The sequence below is a fragment of the Marmota flaviventris genome, chromosome 5 (genome assembly GCF_047511675.1).
Source record: "Marmota flaviventris isolate mMarFla1 chromosome 5, mMarFla1.hap1, whole genome shotgun sequence".
Lineage (NCBI taxonomy): Eukaryota > Metazoa > Chordata > Mammalia > Rodentia > Sciuridae > Marmota > Marmota flaviventris.
Window position 1 is genome coordinate 20,701,917 of NC_092502.1, and position 20,097 is coordinate 20,722,013.

At 49.3% G+C, this 20,097-nt stretch overlaps 1 protein-coding gene across 5 annotated transcripts in view; it reads left to right on the forward strand.

Annotated features, from left to right (window-relative positions):
* Ccnjl (cyclin J like) overlaps positions 1-20,097 on the forward strand; it is a 52,915-nt gene that overhangs the window by 18,783 nt on the left and 14,035 nt on the right. For all 5 annotated transcript variants that reach the window (XM_071612008.1, XM_027938773.2, XM_027938776.2 and 2 more), the window contains exon 3: positions 8,393-8,606. In XM_071612008.1, coding sequence (XP_071468109.1) covers positions 8,393-8,606 — 214 coding nt within the window. The remainder of the gene's footprint in view (positions 1-8,392; positions 8,607-20,097) is intronic.

Genomic DNA, 20,097 nt, shown 5'->3' on the forward strand with positions numbered 1-20,097 from the left:
CCCTCCCTCTGTCCTGCAGCAGACACAGGCCGGCCCCTGGGGCAGTGTCTGCCACATTCTGGCCTGTGGCTTGGGGTCTTGTGTAACTTTACTTGGGGTTGGCCCTGCCCATCTGCACGCCCTCCTGGCACAGGGTAACCCAGCTCAGGCAGGGAAGTGTGCCCCACTCTGCCAACTTGAGCCCCACTGAGAGAGAGAGGCACCAGGGTTGGGGAACAACAAGCACCTGGAGTGGACATCTTTTTTTTGGTATCAGGGACTGAAAACAAAGGCACTTAACCACCACATCCCTAGCCCTTTTTAGTTTTTCTTTTGAAACAGGGTCTTGCTAAGTTACTTGGGGCTTCACTGAATTGCTGAGGCTGTCTTTGAATTCAGCAGTCCTCCTGCCTCAACCTCCCAAACCACTGGGATTACAGGCTTGTGCCACCGTGCCCAGCTTACACCTGGAGTCTTCAGAGATCTGTGCACCCAGCCCAGGGCTTCTGTATGTAGCTGTGTTTGGGGCTCTGTGTAGGTTGTGATTCACTGATAACCGGCTTCCTACTGGAGCGCCCCCAGGCAAAGAAGTGATTTCCCTCCCCTTCCCTTCTTTTCTTTTGTGTTGCTGGGGACTGAACCCAGGCCCTGGATCTTGCTAGACAAGTGCTCTATTACTGAGCTGCACCCCAGCCCAAGGAGAGTAGAGTCAGAGCTGCCTGACACCACCCCTCCCAACCTCCTGAATGGCTCCTCTCGTGTCAGAGATGCTGGCTTACAAGTCATGACAATATTCCCGTGATGGGGAGAAGTTACTTCTGGCAGTTGCAGGGAAGGATACAGGGGTAGATAAGAAAGGCTCCGGGCATAGAAGGCCACAGGCAGATTGAGGATTTCCTCAGAGCATCCCCTCATTCTGTTCTACAAGCATTGTCTCATACAGCAGGTGTTTTTACTTATTTATTTTTTGTATGTACTACTGGGTCTTTTAAATGTTTTATTTGTTCTTTTTAGATATACATGACAGTAGAGTGTATTTTGACATATTATACAGACATGGAGTATGACTTATTCTATTCAGGACCCCATTCTTGTGGTTGCACATGATGCGGAGTTTCACTGGTCAGATATTCATATGTGAACAAAGGCAAACTTATTCATCCTTACTGTGAGCCAGGTAGCCAGGGTACAGACTGAGCCACAGGGAGCAGTCTCCTGCCTCAGGGAGGGCCCACTGTGTGGGGTGGGAGGGTGGACAGTTAATAAGCAGGTAAACTACTGCTTGTAGGAAGTCCCCGGATGCTGTGGAGAAGGAGAGTTGGGAAAAGCCTCTGAGGAGAAAGACCCGAGGGAAGAGAAAGAGCCCAGATGTCCAGAATCAGGGTTGGTGAGGTCAGGGTCCAACACTGCAGTTAAATGCTAGGCAATGCTGAAAACATTATCTGCGAAGCTGTCTTGGGGGCAGTTGGAAGCAGTTTTAGATTGTGACCCTGTTTTATGAAAGTATGCATAAGGAATCAGCTAAGGGTCCAGGTACCGCTCAGTCCTTGGGTTAGGTGGAGCTCAGCAGAGCAGCACTCACCCCACATGTCTGAGGCCCTGGGCTCCATCTCCAGCACTAAGAAAGCTATCCTAAAGAAAATTCAGTCTTTCCCTCTGGCTCCTTCTGCATTTCTACTTTTTAAAAAATTCAGCAGTGCAGCTGGGTGCGGTGGTGCACACCTGTAATCCCAGTGGCTCAGGAGGCTGAGGCAGGAGAATCATGAGTTCAAAGCCAACCTCAGCAACTTAGCAAGGCTCTAAGCAACTCAGTGAGACCCTGTCTCAAAATAAAATATGAAAAATGGCTGGGGGTGTTGCTCAGTGGTTAATTTCCTGTACTAAAAAAAACATTATTTAAAATTCATCTGTGAACATATAATTAGTTAAAAAGAGAAAGGTAGAGAAAAGGAACACCCTGGGGAAGACGCTGGTCTGGGCTTTGCATGGTTGGAGGATGAAGTGGGTACTGACTGGTCATTGAAGGGGCATTTATTAATAAAGGGCTGATTTTTGTTAAAGGGCTAATGTAAGGTTGCCAGGAAACCCTTGGGGACAAACTGAGCTGGACTTTAATACAGTGGGCATCTAGTCCTCTTTTCAAACTGGAAACCCAGTTATTGAAATAAAGTGGTTATACATTGAATGTGTTTTGTTTTAATTTAGACAGTGTCAAAAAGCAGGAAAGTGAAAATCGTGAAAAACGTCAACACCTCTCACCCACCTGCCAGATAACCACTGAGAACATTTTAGTATATTGTCTTCTAGTTTTTTTTTTTTTTCTGGTCCGTAGTAATTATTTTAAAAAATAAACTACTGTGACCAAGTAGTGTACCAAGTGGTGGTGCACTCCTAAATCTCAGCTATTCCAGGGGCTGAGGCAGGAGGATCTCAAGTTTGAGGCCAGCCTGGGCAACTTAGCAAACCCTGTTCCAGAATAAAAATTAAGAAAAGGGTGGGGTGGTGTCATAGCTCATGGTAGAGCACTTATCTAGCGTGTGTGGGGCCGGGTTCAATCCCCAGTACTGCAAAATAAATAAATCAACTACTGTGAGAAGTGGGGGTTTTTGATCAAGAATGTCTTTCCACCCCCAAACTCAATCATGACCATCTGTCCCTTGCCACCATCTGCTCATCTCTAGAGGCACCTGTGGCAGACAGGCTCTCCTGTCCAGCTCAGGTGATAAAGAGCAGCAGCCGGGAGGAGGGAGGGTTGTCAGGAGACCGCAGTCCTTCCCTCCGCCGCTTTGTCTCCAGTCCCCCCACAGCCTGCTGTCGGCCACACTGATGCTGCCCGGCCCTGCCAGGCCTGTTGCTGAGAGGAAGGCCACCTGCCCAGCCCAGTTGCTGCCGAGGCTCCTGTCTGAGCTGGTTGCTAACTGCCCGGCAGCAGCTGCCTGATCCAGGGAGAGCACTGCAAACTATCCTGGGCAGGCTGCCCTCTTGTTTCTGGAGTCCAGGCCACTCGGCAGAGGGGCTGGCCTCCCGCACGTGGGCTGCTCGGCCTTCCCCGGAGCAGACTGAGATCCAGGGAGCTTGGGGAGGAGTCCAGATCCTTAGAGCACAGTCTTGAAACCCTGCTTCCCCTCCACTAATTGGGTTAGTAAAATAATCAGCTGGACGCGAACCAAACAGGACAGCGGCCCCACATTGTTGTCCTTAAGCCAAAGAGTCGCCCTTTTCTGAGGGATAGGAAGAAGCAGAGGCTCAGCGCCACTAATTCCATTTGGTTTGGGAACTCTGCAGGGGGCACAGAGATAGACAGGTGTCCTTCCTGGCTGAGGTGCCTCAATCCAGCTGTCAACAATCCCAAGGTAGAAAGCTTCATTCCATATTCCTCAAAGTGAGTTCCTTTTTTAAAAAAAATATTTATTTTTCAGTTTTCGGTGGACACAACACCTTTATTTTATGTGGTGCTGAGGATTGAACCCAGTGCCTCACACATGCCAGGCGAGCGCGCTACCGCTTGAGCCACATCCCCAGCCCCAGTGCCTTTATTTTTATGTGGTGCTGAGGATCGAACCCAGGTCCCGCCCATGCTAGGGGAGTGCTCTACCACTGAGCCACAATCCCAGCTCAAAGTGGGTTCCTTTGAGCCTACTAAAGAGACCAGGGCTCCAGGCCTTCGATAAAATCTGCTTAAAAATAAAATCTGGAGTTTGGTTATCTAGGAGTTTGAGAGTGGGGCCATTCATGCTTGCTGAGTGCCAGAAACTTCACATTTACAGTGGCATTTCTCCATTTCTCAAAGAGGACACTGAAAGCCAGAATTCACATGCCCAAGGTTAGCAAACCATGGAACTGAGATTCCAACCCAGAGCCACCAGGCTCCACATCCTGTGTTCAGCAGCTTCCCGGTAAGCAGGGATTGGGGCAGTGTTTGATGCAGGGAAGGACAACCCTGTAGTCATTCTTTTTTACTCAACACACATTTTGTAACAGGGTCACCAAGAACAGCATGCCAAGGGGGAGAATAGGGAACCTGATTTGGGGTGTTGGGGAAGTCAGAGAAGGCCTATCTTAGGAAGTGACATTTAAACCAATATTTGAGCTTCAAGTAGAAATAGGGAGGAAGAGTATCCCAGGGAGACGGCTCTCGCTTTCACAGTCCTGCCCCTTTGAGACAGCCTTTTCTAGAAAGTCTCGCCTGCTCGCTGCCCCTTGACAGGCGTTGCTTGCCTCCTCCAACTGTCCATAACTTTTTTTTTTTCTTTCATGTGTTCGTGGCTTCCTTTGAGAATCTGCTCAAGGCAAAGGTTGTGTTTTCCCAGAAATGTGTCCAGAGGACAGGCATAAGGTGTGCTGCACTGACCTCTCTTCTCTCTCTCTTGGCACCAAAGGAAAATCTAGTAGGTGTTGAGCTCGATTGAGTTGAGTGGGACGGGAAGGCAGGACGTTGCATTATCTGACTTGTGTCTCAAGGCCCTGGACCGTCCTGATGAGGGTATCGTGGTCCAGCCAAGGGTCACTTGGCAAAGGCTGACTTCCGGCAGCTGTGGCCTACCAGACATGAAGGATCTGTGATTGTGGTTGCTTCTGCTTTGACCTGAACTTAGAGCCCCTGTGCTTAGAGGAAATACCCAAGCAGCAGCATGCTGGGGGGCCAGGGGTGCTGGAGGGCAGGAGTGGTGTTGGGAGGAAATGGTCAGCCCACAGTAGCTGCTGCTGCTGTATGGCCTTAGCTCAGGAGGAAGGCTGGCTGAGAGTTCTTCAAGCAAGGCTGTCCTGACCAGGTCGAGGCCCTGTCGAAACCCTTCAGTGGCCCCCAGGCCCTCCTGGCAGGATCTTAGCAGGGCCTCTAAAGCGGAAGCCAGTCCACCTTTCAGCCTGCTTTGGGTAGGCACACCCTGTCTGCCTGGCTACTCCACCCTCTCCAGTTTCCCCAGAAACTGGAGCTGCGGGTTCCCCAGTGTGACTTTGCAGATGCTGTTTCTTCCGCTGAGCATATTCCCTTCTGCCTCTTCACAAGTAGTTCCTAGATGTCCTTTCAAAACTTGGCTCCAGCCAGGCATGGTGGCCTACGCCTGTAATCCCAGTGGCTCAGGAGGCTGAGGCAGGAGGCTTGCAAGTTGAGAAGCAGCCTCAGTAACGGAGCGAGGCCCTAAGCAACTCAGTGAGACCCTGTCTCTAAATAAGACACAAAAAAGGGCTGGGGATGTGGCTCCATTTCTCCTCTTTGAAGTCCATTCTAGGCCCAGGGCCATCTGTACCCACCCCTGCAATTTACACCTTTCCTCTCTCCCTTTCCCCTCCCTCCCTGCCATTTCCCATCAACTGTGGGTTATTGAACACCCACCTGTTCTGATCACACTGGGAAGCTGGGGACACAGTGATGAGCAAAAGCACTTGGAACTTGGACCCAAAGAAGGGGTGGCCACATAAAGCATCAGATGGGGTGGGGTGTGGCTCAGTGGTGGAGTGCTTGCCTGGCAGGCCTGAGGCTCTGGGAGGGTTCAATCCCCAGCTCCTGCACCCAGTCAGTAAGTTGAAGGACACACAAGAATGGTGGGCGGGGTCTTTTCCTTAAAGTAATTAAGCTGGGGATAAAAGATACCGTGACTTCAAAAATAAAATGTTGAAAAAAGGAAACGTTGAAAATTCTAGTCTCAGATCTGTTGCTAGTTCAGTAAAGCCTCAGGGTTAAGGGACTTTCTCAAACTCAGTTTCTTCATCTATAAATGTTAGGGAGAGGAAGTAATTTATTCTGGCTCTGAGCACCTTCCGTAAGCAAAGCCCTTGGACTACGAGGATCGCTGAGTCCTGCCGTCTGGGGGATAGGGCCAAGAGGGGAGCAGTGTGAAGTCTGAACCCCAGGTTTGCTTGTGTAAGGCAAGCACTTCCCTCGAGGAAGATGGGGGCGCTCCGCGTCTGCAGCTGTCCCCCAGCACTCTTCACTGGTTGGAATTATGTAACTGCCTCACTGTTCATTACCGTCTCTCTAACTGGACCATAGGCTGCATGAGCGTGGGAGGTGTGTCTGTCTTGTCTTTTTTAATAACAGCTTCCTTGGGACAGAATCATTCACTTCCCATAAAATTCGCCCTTTAACGTGTGCAGTTCAGTTGTTAGGATATTCGCAGAGTGATACAGTCATCTCCGTTGTCCAATTTCAGAACTGTTTCCTCACTTGCCAGAGGAATCCCACCCCCATGAACTCCTCCCCCTGGCCCCTGGCACCCGCTCATCTACATTCTGTTTGTATGGACTGACTCTTCTGAACGTTTTTCATAAATCAAGTCATATAATAGGTGGCCTTCGATGACTTGCTTCTGCCCCAGGTTTATTCCTGTGTGACTTGTGTCACATGTAGCTGTCCATTGCACGGCTATACCAGACACTTTGGTGAATCCATTTGTGATGGACATTTGGGTTGCTCCCACTTGGGGGCTGACATGAATAATGCCACGGTGAACATTTGTGTCCCAGTCTGTGCGGCCGTGGGTTTTCCTTTCTCTTACGTATAAATTAGCAAGGACTGGAATTGCTGGGTCATGTGATAACTCTATATCTAATATGTCAAGGACCTGCCAAACTCTTCCCACAGTGGCTACACTACTTTGCTTTCCCACCAGTGGGGGTTCCTGTTAGCTCATATCCTCACCAGCACTTCTTGAGTTGCAATTTTTTTTTTTTAATCACCATCCCAGGGGGTGTGAGGTAGTATCTTATTTTGGAGTTGCTTTTCATTTCCCTAACGATAAGCAATGTTGAATTTTTTTTGGATGTGTTTACTGGATTCCTTTTTCTTTTTCTTTTTAAATTTTTTTTAGTTGTAGATGGATACATTATCTTTATTTATTTATTTTTATGCAGTGCTGAGGATCGAACCCGGGGCTTCACACATGGGAGGCAGGCGCTCTACCACTGAACTACACAGCCCCAGCCCCTGGCTTCCTTTTTTGTTGTTGTTTTTGCAGCACTGTGGAACCCAGGGACTTGCACATGCTAGGCAAGTGCTGTACCACTGAATCCCATCCCCAGCCCTAGGTTTTTAATTTTGAAATCTGACTTATGTATTTTTCTCTTGTGGCTTCAGTTTTGGCTATCATATCTAATCATATCACAAAGATTTCCTCAAAGAATTTTATAGTTTATATCCTACATTTAGCTATGTGTGTGCCTTATGCCAGATGCAGTGCCTAGAATAATGCCTCACATTTGGAAAACACTGCATACGGATTGAGGAAAATGAATGCATCTGTGTGGAATGGATGGACACACCCCTCTTTCTAGTCCTAATCTTTGGTTAATTGAGTAAAGGATTGAGAGAGGCATTATACAGTGCTGGGGTGTAGCTCAGTGGTAGAGCACTTACCCAGCATGTGCAAGACCCTGGGTTCCATTCCCAGCACCACGGGAGAAAGGGAGGAAGGAAGGAAGGGGGAGCCGGGGGTTTGTTTTAATGTCATCCCCCATGAAGCTGCCATTAGTGAGCTCTCATAATCCCTTTCCTGCCAACTTCTTGTTCCATTTTCCTTCGGTTTTGCTTCTCTTTAGTTTTTCTATTGTCAAAATACTGCTAAGACATTTCCTAAACACAAAGTCTAACGTACTTGGTTAAATGTTAAATATGGTAGTTACACAAAAGTTTTCTTTCTGTCGAATAAATCTTGGTTGCTTTGCTATTTCTTGGGCTGGCTCTCTCTTCTTGTGTTGGACATATAAATTCAGATAACGTGGTGGTGTGCTGATCGCAAAGCAGAAGGCACCTCCCGAGAGCTGGGGTCACTTACTTTCGGAAAAAAAGTGTGTGCATGCAGAGAGAGAGAGAAGGCAGAGCATCAGCAACCAGTGAATCCGAGCTCAGGGTGCTTGGGAGTTCCTAGTACTATTTCAACAACTCGTCTTAGGTTTTGTTGTCGTGGTTGTTTTCAAAACTCTGCCTCATGGTTCTACCCACGGAAGGAGTGAGCTGTGGATCGTGAGAGGTTATTGTGTGCCGGACATTTTGCATATTTTGTTTTTCATTTAATCCTCAGGGATTGGGGAGGAAGCAAAGGGAAAGGCAGGTGACCACAGTCTTAATGACTTGGTTGAGCAGGGGAACCGAAATCCAGGCACGGGTGTCCGGCCACAAGGCTGTCATTCTTTCCTGGCCTGTGTGTCTTGCAGAGCAAAGCCTCCCCCCACCCCTCGGGGAATGACTGGCTTCTTCTGTCATCCTGTAGTCCCAGATACCCAACATGTCCTTAGGGAGGGCAGGGCAGGGGGACTGTCCAGCCATTCTGGGACAGAAAGGCTGCCTGCCTAAGACCTGAGGCAGAAGGAACGAGGGGATGGAGGGAAGCACTGCCCAGGCTGGTCAGCAGCTGGCTCTGAGGTCTCCGAGATTGACGGGCAGCCCTGACCTCCACCTGTCCCACCTGTCCTGCAGGAGCTAAAGCTGCCCACCTTTCGAGCCCACTCCCCACTCCTGAAGAGCCGCCGGTTCTTTGTGGACATCTTGACCCTGCTGAGCAGTCACTGCCAGCTCTGCCCTGCGGCCCGGCACCTAGCCATCTACCTGCTGGACCACTTCACGGACCGCTACAACATCACCACCTCCAAGCAGCTGTACACTGTGGCCATCTCCTGCCTCCTGCTTGCAAGTAAGTGGAACCCGGCCTCTTCCTGTGCCATCTCCTGCCCCTCAGCAAGCCCTGCTGCTCCCACTCCCACTCGAGTGGTCTTCAAGCATCTTCTGGGTTCATCCTTAGCTGGGTGTGAACTGTACTAATAATCGTCACTATTTTTAGAGTCTATAATGTACCAGTGTACCAAACTGATAAGGATTTTAGCAGCTTGGTCTATTTTTTTTTTTTATTGGTACCAGGGGATTGAACTCAGGGTTGCTTAACCACTGAGTCATATCCCCAGCCCTTTTTTGTATCTTATTTAAAGATAGTATCTCGCTGAGTTGCTTAGTGCCTCGCTAAGTTGATGAGGCTGGCTTTGGACTTGCAATCCTCCTGACTCAGCCTCCCAAGTTGCTGGAATTACAGATATACACCATCATGCCTAGCTAGCAGCTTGATCTTATTGAATTCACACAGTGGCCCTAGGAGACAGATACTCTTACCTACCCTACTTTACCAAGGCCCAGCAATGTTAAGAAACTTGCTTTGGAGCTGGGCGCAGTGGCACACACCTGTAATCCCAGTGGTTCAGAAGGCTGAGGCAGAAGGATCACGAGTTCAAAGCCAGCCTCAGCAACTTAGCAAGGCCCTGTCTCAAAATAAAACATTAAAAAGGACTGGGGATGTTGCTCAGTGGTTAAGACCCCTGGGTTCAATCCCCAGTACCAGAAAAGAAACTTGCTTTGGGTGCCCCACTAGTACAGGGTAGACAAGATTCAAAGCCAGAACTGCATGATTTGGAACTGTGCTCTTAACCTCATGTTTCCTGTTTCTCAACATGAAGCTCTGAATGCACTGGAAGGGAACCCCAGCAATCACTGTTCTTAGAGGTACTTAAAAATGTGACTGCTTGATCTGGACCTGAGCAGATCTGTTATGTAGTCATCAGGCTTCAGCATGGGCCTCTTGGGATTTGCACTTTCCAACAAGGCCTCACCAAAAACACAGTGTGGCTTTGACCATCTGTCCGCCTCCAGAGGGATTACTATATTAATACGCTGCTGCTTTTACAATATTCCAAGAACACAGATCTCCCATGCCACCTGCCACTTAAAACCACCCATGGTTGCCACAAGTCCTAGGATAAAATCAACCCCTCGGGTTCCAGCCTCTCTGACCTTTCTCCTCCTCACTGCTGGGTTCAAGCCAAACTGATCAGTTCCCATTCTGCCACAGAACTTTGCACATGCTGTTCCCTCTGCCTGGATTGCTTCTCATTCCCTTTGCCTGCCCGGTCCAGGCCCTGCATCCCTGTGGAAGCCTTTCTCCACTGCCCTGGGCAGGTCATGTCTGATTACAGACCCACGGCCTTGGGTGCTATGAATTAGCATCCACTGACCCCTCCAGCCTGTGATTTTTAGAGCTTGGCCCATAGTAAGCCCTCATGGAATCGTTAATGAAATTAATGGCTCCTTCCAAACTGAGAGTCTGCACTTCTTCAGGTTGTCCTTAATGCCAAGCAGTGGTGTGCCCCAAAGACCTTGGGTTCTAAGTAGACAGCTGCAATTCAGATGGCTTTTGGGTTGTTGTTAGTTTTTTGTTGTTGTTGTTGTTGTTGTTTTGTACCAGGGATTAAACCTAGGGCGTTTAACCACTGAGCTACATCCCCAGCCATTTTTATATTTTATTTAGAGACAGGGTCTTAGCTGAGTTGTTTAGACCCTCATTAAGTTGCTGAAGCTGGCTTTGAACTCTCGATCCTCCGGCCTCAGCCTGGGATTACAGGCGTGTGCCACTGTGCCTGGCTCAGGATATTTCTTTGTCATTGCATAGTTTATCCTTAAAATTCAACCAGGTATTGCGTTCTCCTCTGTGATGTATCATTGTCCTATTTTATTGCATGTTTTCCAGTTGATACCCAGGAGGACCACACCCGTTCTCTTCTATGCCTTTGTCTGTTCCTGGCACACTGCCATAGACCCCCACGGGCACCATCACCCAGTTGGAGAAGTACAGCTTTAGAGTGTTCCAGTCCTGTCTTGTTTTCCTCCCTGGGACCTTCTACCTGAGGCTGATTTTAATTCCTTTGGCTGCTTTAGGTTTAACATCCCCAAATTTGTAATTTTTCTTTCCCAGCCAGTCTTGCTGGGAGTCCAGCTTGTTTGCTATTTAAAAGTCCCAAATCAGCATGCCAGCGTCCTTTCTCCTTGGGAAGAGATGCAGGGCTTGCAAGACACCCCTGTCAGCAGAGGGCCGAATGGGCATTGCATTTCAGTTGGTGCAAGGAAAATCTGCACGGTGGCCTTTGGCCTGTTGCTGTCTGTGATCTGAGGTCTGCTGGGGGCAGGGACTTAAATTTCCTTGGGGGACTTACATTTCCCCAGCGGGCTGTCTGGGAGCTGGGACGTGAGGAGCACACTGCACACGGGAGACTCCTTTGTGCACTGTCGCCATGGTGGAGGGAGGTGGCCGTTCAGATGGGGAGGCAGACGCCCCCACCCACATGTCTGCAGGCGGCAGCCAGCCTGGGTGGGTGGCAGGATTTTTTTTCAGGACACCTGCCATATGCTTCGGAGGCCCCAGGAAAGAAAAGTTTCCATGGCAGCCTGAAATCCTATTCACTCCTCCTGCCCTCCCCAGGAAGACGCTCAGCCACAGGGGGCTCACCTTGCCTCAGGAAGTTTAGAGTGGTGCTAATTTGGTCCCCTATTATTCTTGAGATAAGAAGAGCTAGATTCTTGCCCCACCTGTCAGACTTCATGTTTGTGGAACTGCTTCCAGATAAGGAGGGCCTTATCTGGACCGGACTTTCTCACCTGCCCAGAGCCCCTGCAGCCCCCATAAAATGGGGATTAGGCAAGGGCTCAGATTTGCAGGCCTACAGAAGAGGGTGGAAAGGGAGACCTTCCCCAGAGGCCATGTGGCAGAACCACCCCTTTGTCTCTGAGGTGATGGCATCTCCCACCTGGATAGAATTTTAACATAAGTATAGTATAGATATGAACATACCTTGAATCTTCATCTTACACATTACCCCTCTCCTGTCTTTTTGTTCTCCTAGTTTAAATGAAAGGATAATTTGAGGGCTGGGGGTATAGCTAGTAGGCACAGGCCCTGGGCTCAATCCCCAGCACCCCCCCCCCACCAAAAAAAAGGATAATTTGACTACCTGGACACCCAACGACTTCCTGTGAGTCAGCTTTGACAGTGCATAGTGATAATTGTCATCACAGCTGGATATGATGGTGCCCTCCTGTAATCCCAGCAACTCGGGAAACTGAGGCAGGAGGATCACAAGTTCAAGACCAGCCTCGGCTACAGAGCAAGACACCCCCTCCACCTCTGTCTCAAAATAAAAAATAGAAAGGGGCTGCGGGTGTGGCTCAGGGGTAGAGGGCTGCCTAGCATGCCCGAGGCCCTGGTTTCCATCCCCAGCACCTAAAATGTAAGTTATCACAGCTGCAGCCGCCACTTCATCACAAATTGGCCCTTTCTACATGCCCACCCCATGCCAAGCACTTCTGACACACCACACGGAATCGTCCCACCACCCTAGGTGGTCACGCTGTCATGCTGAGAGTGCAGAGAGGCTGGGAAACTTGCCTACGGTCATGCAGCTTAGGGGTTTCGCATTTTGCTTTTCAATGAAAGTAAAATTGATACTGTAACATAAGATTTACCATTTTAACCACTTTAAAGTGTGCAGTTCAGTGGCATTTAGTACACTCACACTGATAGTTGGTGGCCGTCATTCTGTCTAGTTCCAGATCATCTTCATCATCTTTAAAAATTCCTGGTGCTAATTAAACAGTCACGCTCCTTCCCTCCTCCAGCCCTGGCACCGTGATCTGCTTTCTGTCCCTGTGGGCTCTCCTGTCCTGACTCTTTCACCTGAAGTGGCCTGCAGGCCCGGTTCCCTTCACTTCACATGGTGGTTGCGAGGTTCATCCCTGCCCTGGCACCCGTCGGCACTGTGTTCCTTTTTAAGGCTCAATAATATTCCCCTATCTGTGCCACAGGTTGCTTACCCAGTCACCCGTTGATGGATATTTGGGTCAGTTTCACCTTTGGGCCATGGTGACTAGTGCTGCTGTAAGCATTCGAATGTCTGGTGTATTTGAGCACTTATCTCTAGTTTTGGGGGGGCATACAGCTGACGGTTGGTTTGCAGGTCGTATATTAACTACTCTGTGTCTACTTTTTGGAGAGAACTTGTAGTTTTGCTTTTGGTGGTTGCTGCTCAGAGGTAACGTTGAGTCCTTAGCTCCATCCAGAGCAGTTGCAGGAGGAGGGGTAGCAGGAGAGAAAGCCAAAAAGGCAGGAGTAGCCTTATCCCTGGGGTAGCATGGCCTTAAATGTAAGACTTAATTATTGTGACTTAAGATATATGGGGGACACTTTTATTGTAAAAGCTCAAAAGCTATAGAAGCACTTGGTGTAAATAAGTAGTTTGCGTCCTGTGCTCACAGTCTCACCCCCAGAGCTTGTGTGTGTCCTTGCAGACCTAGACGTCATGGTGTGTTTTCACTGAGAAAATAAACCTATCTTTGTCAGGAGGGGGAAATGCCTCATGGATTACACCCATGTCAATCTCCCAGGGAGCAGAAGTGCCAGATTCCTGCTCCTCTTCCTTTTCCGTTCTTCTTTCCCCCACCTCACCCCAGTTCTGTCACGCCGTGCTTTCTCTCATTGTCACCTCTGGACCCACCCCACGCCCTGGGAAAGCGGGGTCTGTGATTGCTGAGTTGTTAGCTGTGGGTCAGCAGTCTGTCCAGGCCCTGGCTGATGGCTTCTGGGCTGCGATTCAGTGCCAGATGGGGGTGGCAGATCCATCTGTTCCTCAGGGTCAAGTTCAGACTTCCGGATTTTGTGGATGAGGTTGAGTCCTGTTTTGACCTTCATCTCGGCCCTCATCCTCCTCCCCAGGGGAGAGAAGTATCAAGCAGGAGGATTTTCACGTGGCCTGTGACAGGAAGGGACCCCTTTCTGGACAGGGTCCCTCCTGTAGGACAGGATCCCTTAGCCTACAGAGCTACAGAATCTGTTCCGCAGCGCTGAGCTAACCTGTGGAAGCCCATCTCCTATCTGTAGATTTGTTAAGTTAGAAATGTATGCTCACTTGTAAAGTGAGATTCCCCAAAATAAAATAAAATAAAATAAAAAACAGTCTGTTTCCCATCCCACACTACAGAGGTAACTTCTGAGAATAGTTTCTGGGTCTTTTTTCCAAAATCGATCTCATATATTTTTCTAGAAATGTTCTGTGCATATACCAACATATAAGTGATCCTGGCTCACTGATTCTGTACCTGCAAGTTTGCCCACTTGATTAAAAAAAAAAAAAATCTTTTGCGGTTCTAGAGATTGAAACCAGGGCCTCACAACTGCCAGGCAAGAGCTGTACCACTGAGCTGCACTCCCAGCCCCTCGTTGAAATTTTTTAAACCCCAAATCAGTGCCGGTGCTTTTGAGGTAGTTCACGGACACAGGCAGAGCAGCAAAAATTTAGAGTTGCCCTAGATATGTCTTCCCCACCAAGATGGAGCAAGGCGGAGCTCTCAAACTGTAAACAAGTGTTCTTTTCCTGTTCTACTCAGTGCCTCGTTTTCTTCAGTTTTGTACTTTTTGTCGATGGCTTGCTGTTTCAAGTGGCCCCCAAGCATCGAGCTGAGTGCTGTCTAGTGTCCTAAGCTCAAGAAGGCTTTGATGTGCCTTGGAGAGAAAATATGTGTGTGTTCGATAAGCTCCACTCAGGCATGAGCTGCCGTGTTTTTTGCCATGAGTTCAGTGCTAATGAACCAACAGGACAGTACATTAAAAGAAATATGCAAGTTCTGAATTACGTATTGCTCAGTTGACAAAACATTGCCATCGGATGCTCTTGGGGACCTAACCCTGTATCTTCTAGGAGCCGTGGGTCAGCATTCGCGAATTCTATGACTCAAGGTGACTTTACAGAATAGAACCATCATGAATTACAAGTCATTTGTGTAAATGTACCTAAGTGGGTTAGGAGTGAAGGTGTTCTTTATGTTGTTGTTAACAGTACATCAGGGAGCCTTTCACCCCCCCCATCCCCCCTCCACCGCAGCCCAGGCGGCAGCACTTTACCCGTCTTGTAAACACTGCTGCTGATTTAATGATTCCTCTACTGATGGACCTTTCAGTTGCTGTCCTCTTCTTCTCTTGCACCCTGTATGACAGAGCTGCATTTCTCCCTGCATCTCTGCACACTCTGTGGGTAGGATGGACTCCCAGAGTGGGAGAGCTCTGCTTAGAGCCTGTGCATTCAGGACTTCCATAGGTAGTGCCTCTTTGCCTTGCAGAGCTAATGAGATCCCTTTATGTAAATTGAACTGAACTCCGTGGGAAGCCTCTGCAACCACCAAGGTCTACTGGTGGCTTGCCCTGTGCTTCCAGTGGTGAGTGCATTTGCAGTCCATGTGCATGCCTTGCCCTGTCCACCATGCACAGACAAGAGCGGTTCCCAAACCAATTGCATTTAGGGCTTCTTAAGCCAGAAATCAATAGTCTCATCTCTTAGGGCAGATACCAATAAAAAAGCTATTGCCTGCCAGGTGCTTGCATGGGGCCTCTGGAGATTCTAGGAGAGGCCTGTCTTTCTCCCAGGAAACCACTTCCATTCTCCTCGCTCCCCCTGTACACCCTTCCTACCTCCCTCCAGCCCCCCTGCACCCCAAATCCTGCTTTGATTACTTGGCAACCGTCATCATTTCTACAGAGCTACTTCTTTGACAGGGAAGCAGGGGTAGGATGGGCTCGCCCCCTTGGAGATTTTGTTGGGAGATTTTGGAAACTTGAAAGCAGTCTTAATCCCTTGGGTAGACAAGGATGAACTGTAGGGCTGCTTCCTGCCTGAGGGAGTTAAGCAAGGCTGCTCCCCCGCAAAGCCAGGAATGCTCTAGATGCCTCCGGGGTCAGATTGTAGGCAGCAGAGAGAGGCAAGGGGAGCGGCTTTTCCAGGTGATCTCTTTCAGGGATATTTGGACAAAACCTGAGATTTCTTGCCAGAATTAAACCCAAATCTGCAGGGAAACACAGCAGCCCCCATGCAGGGGATGATTGCATAGCTCCTGGCACGCTGGCACAACTGTGGCTAGGAGTGGCCACATTTCCGCCCTGCCATGGAGAGCATTTGTAAATGGTTAAGCATTTCAGGAAGCAGGGTGGAGCTTACATTTGAAGTGTGCACTTCATGTGGCAATTTTTTCCCTTCCTGAAAAATACTGCTCCAGCGTCAGCGGTGCATCTTCTAATCAGTGGCATTTGGTGGGGGGCTGCACGGCGCAGAGCACACTGGGAGGGTGGTCTGCTAATGAGGGCCATGCCCAGCAGATCTTGGAAAGGTATGAATGTCACAGCACCGTGAGCTGAGGACATGGTGGTTTTCCATTTCCTGTTCCCATCTCTGCAGACTGGCAGGCTTAGAGCTATTTCGGGGGAGGGATTTTGTGTGAACTGCCTATCAGACAGCTGGCTGGGCCGGAAGCTCATATTGTACTATTTGCCCCCGCAAGTCTAGCACCCAGACCTGCTTTTTGGGAACCGGGACTCTGAGCTGTGTGTGTGTGTGTGTGTGTGAAGGGGGGAGGGCTGTCTCGTCTTTTTGCTTTTGCAGGGGCCTTGGATTTCAATCTGCATGAGTTCATTGAACATGCAATGTTCAGAAGCCCCTGACCTCACACAGGTAAATCATTCAGAAAACATTGATTTGCCTTCTACTCTATTAGAGACACTGTCAGCTCTGGGGACACAGTGGTGAATGGAAGAAATGTACACAGCCCCTGTCAGTGAAGATGGTCCATTCCTCACAAATGTACCTACTATGCGCTCAGCCTGTGCTAGGTGTTGCTGGGACAGTGGGGCATGAAATAAATGGAGCCCCCATCCTCAAGTTACTTAAGATCTAAAACACATCTCTGAAAGACACAGCCACAAGCCTGGCATTACCAGCAGGTCCCTGGGCACTTGCTGAGAACAAGCCAGTCACCCTTCTAAGAATATGCAGGTGTCCTTGCCCTTACGAAAACTGGCTCATGCTGTTAGTGGGAAGATTGGAAGATGACAGGGACACTGGTGTCAGGTGCCCCTCTGCTCTCTGTACTTTCTGAGGTCCAGCTGCTGGGAGCCAGGCTATCAGTGAAGGGTTCTTTTTGTTTATGTTAACCATGGTATGGTGAATGCTTATCTTCCAGCACATTTTGTACCATTAGGGCCAGGATGTATTATGCCCATCCTCCTGTTTGGTTTGGTTTGTTTCTTGTTTGGGGTCCTGGAGACTGAACCCAGAGCCTTACACACACTAAGCACTGGATCTCCCGCTGAGCCGCACTCCAGCCCCAGTTCTCTGCTCACACTGAAGTCCTGAGGACAGAGCCCCGGAGCCTTCTGCATTAGACTTGTTGCTCCCTGGGAAAACCACCTGGAACAGAGCTTTACTTGCCTTGCTTAGGTCAGTCCATGTGGTGGAGAGCTCACTAGACCCTGGTCACAGCCACTACCCTTCACCAGCCCCCATCACCCACATAGTCACTGAGGCTGGTTGTTTCATTTGGTTTTGAAACCAGTTTCAGACCCAAAGGAAACAGGCCTGCACCCTGCTGCTGAGATTAGAGATTATTTCCGTGTTTGGTGTGTTTGCCAGGATTTCAAAACTGTCTTCAAGGAGCATGTGCTGCCTCTCCCGTCTCCTACGTCTTAATTTTAATTACAAGTATTTCGGTGTCTAGACAGGAAAAGTCTCTTTTTTGTCACCGACATGGTGGCGTTTGGCTCTTCTAGGAAACTCCAACGCCTCCTGACTTGTGGGCATTTGTAAAAGCAGGTTCATACTGAGATATTCTTGGACCAGAGCAGACCTGCATTCTGGAACCTTCTCTGGCAGTTACACTGCAAGTTCTGGCTTCTAGGTTTCAATCAGCAGTGTTTTGCCTTCTGAAGAGTTTTTAAAGGTTCCCCCCACCACCACCGTGGCACAGTGGTATTTATTTCTTGTAGAAAATTAGAAGATTAAAAAAAATGAATAAAGTCACTTCTAATCTCATTACATTTTCCCCCAGTAGTTTGGGGTGGAGGGTAAATCCTAGCCCCTGTGATAAAATAAAATAGCTAAAGTTTATTGAGTGTTCACATGTCAAGCAGTGTTTTATTTTGATGCACATTTACTCATTTAATCTCGAAACAATCCCATGAGATAGGCAGTATTATTTTTTGCAATCAACAGGGAGGAAACTGAGGCCTGGGAAATAGGTAACTGACCTAAAGGCACACCGCTGGGGGCAGGGGGGGTGGCTGGGTGCATGGACAGGATGAGGAGCCAGGTGGTGAAGTCCGGGATGGCTTGGTGGCTTTCTGCACAGTGGCCTTAATCCTTCAGTCAGATCCCCTCTCCCCTGCCACACCAGGAAGGCTCAGGCCAGCAAATGAAGAGACTGCTGGGAGGTCACTGGCTACAGATTGACTGACGGGATGAAAGCGCCAGCCCTCAGGACTAGGTTTCCTGTCTGGAAGCGACTGCCTTCCTAACCTCAAGAGGTTGCCTCTCCTCTTCCTTTGCTTGCTCCCAGTGGGAGTGGGAACCCGGGACCCTGGTGTCCACACTTTTGACCCCACAGCCAGGAGAATTCAATCTGCTCTTCCTGCAGCCGAAAGCCCCATCAGACCTGTCCAGAGGCAGTCCCTGGGGAGTCAGGAAGGAACATTCTGCCCAGCAGTGACCCAAGAACTTCATGCGCCTGACCTTCAGGGCTCACTTCTTTTATGCATGATGCCAGCCATGCATGTGAAAGTGGCCCCCGTGCCCCAGGCCCTGATTTCAGGCAGCCAGTGAAATTATTTGGGTCACTTACAAAGTGGAGCACAGGAATCAGGGGTTGGCCGAAGCCACTGTGTGAAGTCATTGTGCCAGTTTCTCCATCCTAAGACAAGGAAGTCCTCAAAAGCAGGACAGGAAGCCTGCGTGTGACCCAGCTGGCTGAATGCCACCTCTTGAGCGGGAGCCATTTCCACAATTTGCTCCCTGAAGAAAACAGCCACGCACAACCTCACCTTCTAGTCTCTGTTTCCAGCATTGGACCTGAGAATCGATCTGGCCTGTCAGAGCTGAGCTGGCTTTCACGCCCCTGTTCACCCGCGCATCCGCTCATCCATTCATTATTTATCCAGGCCTGCTCCATGCCAGAGACGAACCCCAGCCGTGAACAGAATAGCTTTGCTCCTAAGAAAGGAAGGAGAGAGGAAGGGAGTTTTTTCTTTGTATCCTTAGGCAGGAAGTCACCTCAGCCAGGTGGGCTTCCACCATCACACCAGGACAGGCCTCTGAGGTCCTGGTTTGACTGGTATTGGGGATTTGTTTCTCCAGGACATTTCCTAAGCTTGGAATCCCCAGAAGGGCCAGGGATCTTTGAGGCAGCTGGAGCAGGTCCTTAGTGCTACCCACTCCCCAGCCCCCAGTGGTAGGTCCAAAGGCTCCTCCCTCCCTGACGATCACCGATCACCACAGCACTGTCTTACAGAGCAAGGGTTTTCTTTGTCCCTGACTTTCTTCCCTTTATCAAATTCCACCCAGAAACCTGCGACTGTGATTACAGGGTTGGTCCTGAATTAAGCACCGCTTGGAAAGGGCACCGTTTTTAAGCACTGAGCTGCCATGTCAACCTCACCATAGTCTGTCTGCTTCCCCATGTCACAGATGAGGAAGTACAGACCCAAGAAGTGGAGACATGCCCCAGACCATCTGGCCAGTTAGTGGCTGAGCCTCCCTAGAGTGGCTCTGTGCCCGTCTTCTGCATTGTAGAATTAAAACTGCCTCTGCAGAGGATGTGGTCCTCCGTGGTGTCTCAGCTGTCTTCTGACTTGGCTTCTCCACCAAATGACTCTGGTCTGTCTCCTCTGGTTCCTAGAAAGATGCTTGCCTTCTGATATCTGAGCAGAGCCTCCTTTGGGGAAGAGGAGGGAGCATCCTTTTTGTCTCCAGTAACTACAAAGAGCCAAAGAAAAATTTTTTTAAGGTGTGTGGGGAGAGGCACCTACATCCTGTTAATCATGTGGATCTGTAGTAGAAATGCTGTGGAATTAAATTGCCAATTAGCATAAGCAGAACACTCTCAGAAAACAAGGTAGTTAGATGGGGAGTGGCTGCAGCTGACTTGACGCCCACATCCATGGGAATTCCTGCACCCAGAGAGAGAGGTTCCTGGGGACTGTGGGATTGCCTTGAAAGTCTATGAGGTCTCATGTTTGCGGCATAGAAAGCTCTGGACTTAGGAACCACTTATTCATTGATTTAAAAAATCAGGTCTGGGGACATAGCTCAGTGATAGAACACTTTCCTAGCATGCATGGCCATGGGTTCAATCCCTGGTACCAGGAAAAACAAACAAAAAAACCATGTGCATGGTGGTCCACACCTGTAATCTCAGCAACTCAGGAGGCTAAAGCAGGAGGATTGCAAGTTTGAAGCCAGCCTGGGCAATTTAGCAAGACCCTGTCTCAAGATAAAGGA